At 39.8% G+C, this 1012-nt stretch overlaps 1 protein-coding gene across 1 annotated transcript in view; it reads right to left on the bottom strand.

Annotated features, from left to right (window-relative positions):
- Positions 1-719, bottom strand: part of LOC106532660 (growth arrest and DNA damage-inducible protein GADD45 alpha) — a 6320-nt gene extending 5601 nt beyond the window's left edge. The window contains exon 1 of the mRNA XM_014028787.1: positions 571-719. Within this exon, the coding sequence (XP_013884241.1) occupies positions 571-620 (50 nt within the window). The 5' untranslated portion in view covers positions 621-719. The remainder of the gene's footprint in view (positions 1-570) is intronic.
- Between the last annotated feature and the right edge of the window lie 293 nt (positions 720-1012).

The raw sequence follows: 1012 nt of genomic DNA, 5'->3' as shown, positions 1-1012 counted from the left end.
TCCTGTAACACAGATTAATAATAATCCATCCTGAAACACAGATTAATAATAATTTATAAAACTATGACCACTGTATCCATCCTGTAACACAGATGAATAATAATCCATCCTGCAACACAGATGAATAATAATCCATCCTGTAACACAGATTAATAATAATCCATCCTGTAACACAGATTAATAATAATCCATCCTGTAACACAGATTAATAATAATCCATCCTGTAACACAGATTAATAATGATCCATCCTGTAACCCAGATTAATTCTCTTGGAGTCAGATATATTTCTCTCCTGTAAGCAGCCATTCTTGCTAACTACTGAATCTCAACAACTTAACTCAGGACCTGAAGTAGGCTTAGGTTTACCCTCAAAGGAATAAAACATTAATGARAACAGAATAAACTCGATCTAAGACTGTTAATATCGAGCTGAGAGTTCATTTTAAAAATCACCTAAAACTAAGATGTTAGCTAGCAGCACAAAGAAGACAAGTCGCGTGCAACAAAGTTGGGCACGAGCTGTTTCTGCAGAAAATAAACAAACAGGAATCCTGGCTTCCGTTGTTTACCTTTCCTGGGAGTAATCTCCACTTAGTTCCTCAAAAGTCATGTTTAACATTCAATCCAAATCCTCCGCTGTGAAGAGAAAAAACTGCTGGTGTTTTCTCGATCTTATCCGTGCCTCACAGACCTACAACTGACACATATCTCTGGCAGCTTCACGTTAAAACAGAGCCGGCCGGCCGGCAGACGGAGTCATGTGAACAGCTGCGTTCATTGGTCAGCATGCTGACCACTCTGTGACGGGATTGGCTGAACACACGGCAAGAGGCGTGTCCACCGGTCAGGGTTAAACACTGGAACAGCTGACTGTTTCTGGGTGAGATTTTGGCAGCCTTCCTGAGAAGACTGAGGTATCATGAAAAATGTGTTAATACAAAATTATGAGCCTCCCAACATATTAATTTAGACCCAGTTCAGTTCGCCACAACTATGAAGAAATTACTGAAT

This window comes from Austrofundulus limnaeus, unplaced genomic scaffold (assembly GCF_001266775.1).
Source record: "Austrofundulus limnaeus strain Quisiro unplaced genomic scaffold, Austrofundulus_limnaeus-1.0 Scaffold806, whole genome shotgun sequence".
Lineage (NCBI taxonomy): Eukaryota > Metazoa > Chordata > Actinopteri > Cyprinodontiformes > Rivulidae > Austrofundulus > Austrofundulus limnaeus.
The sequence above is the reverse complement of the archived record's forward strand: the minus strand, read 5'-3'. Positions and strand labels throughout refer to the sequence as shown.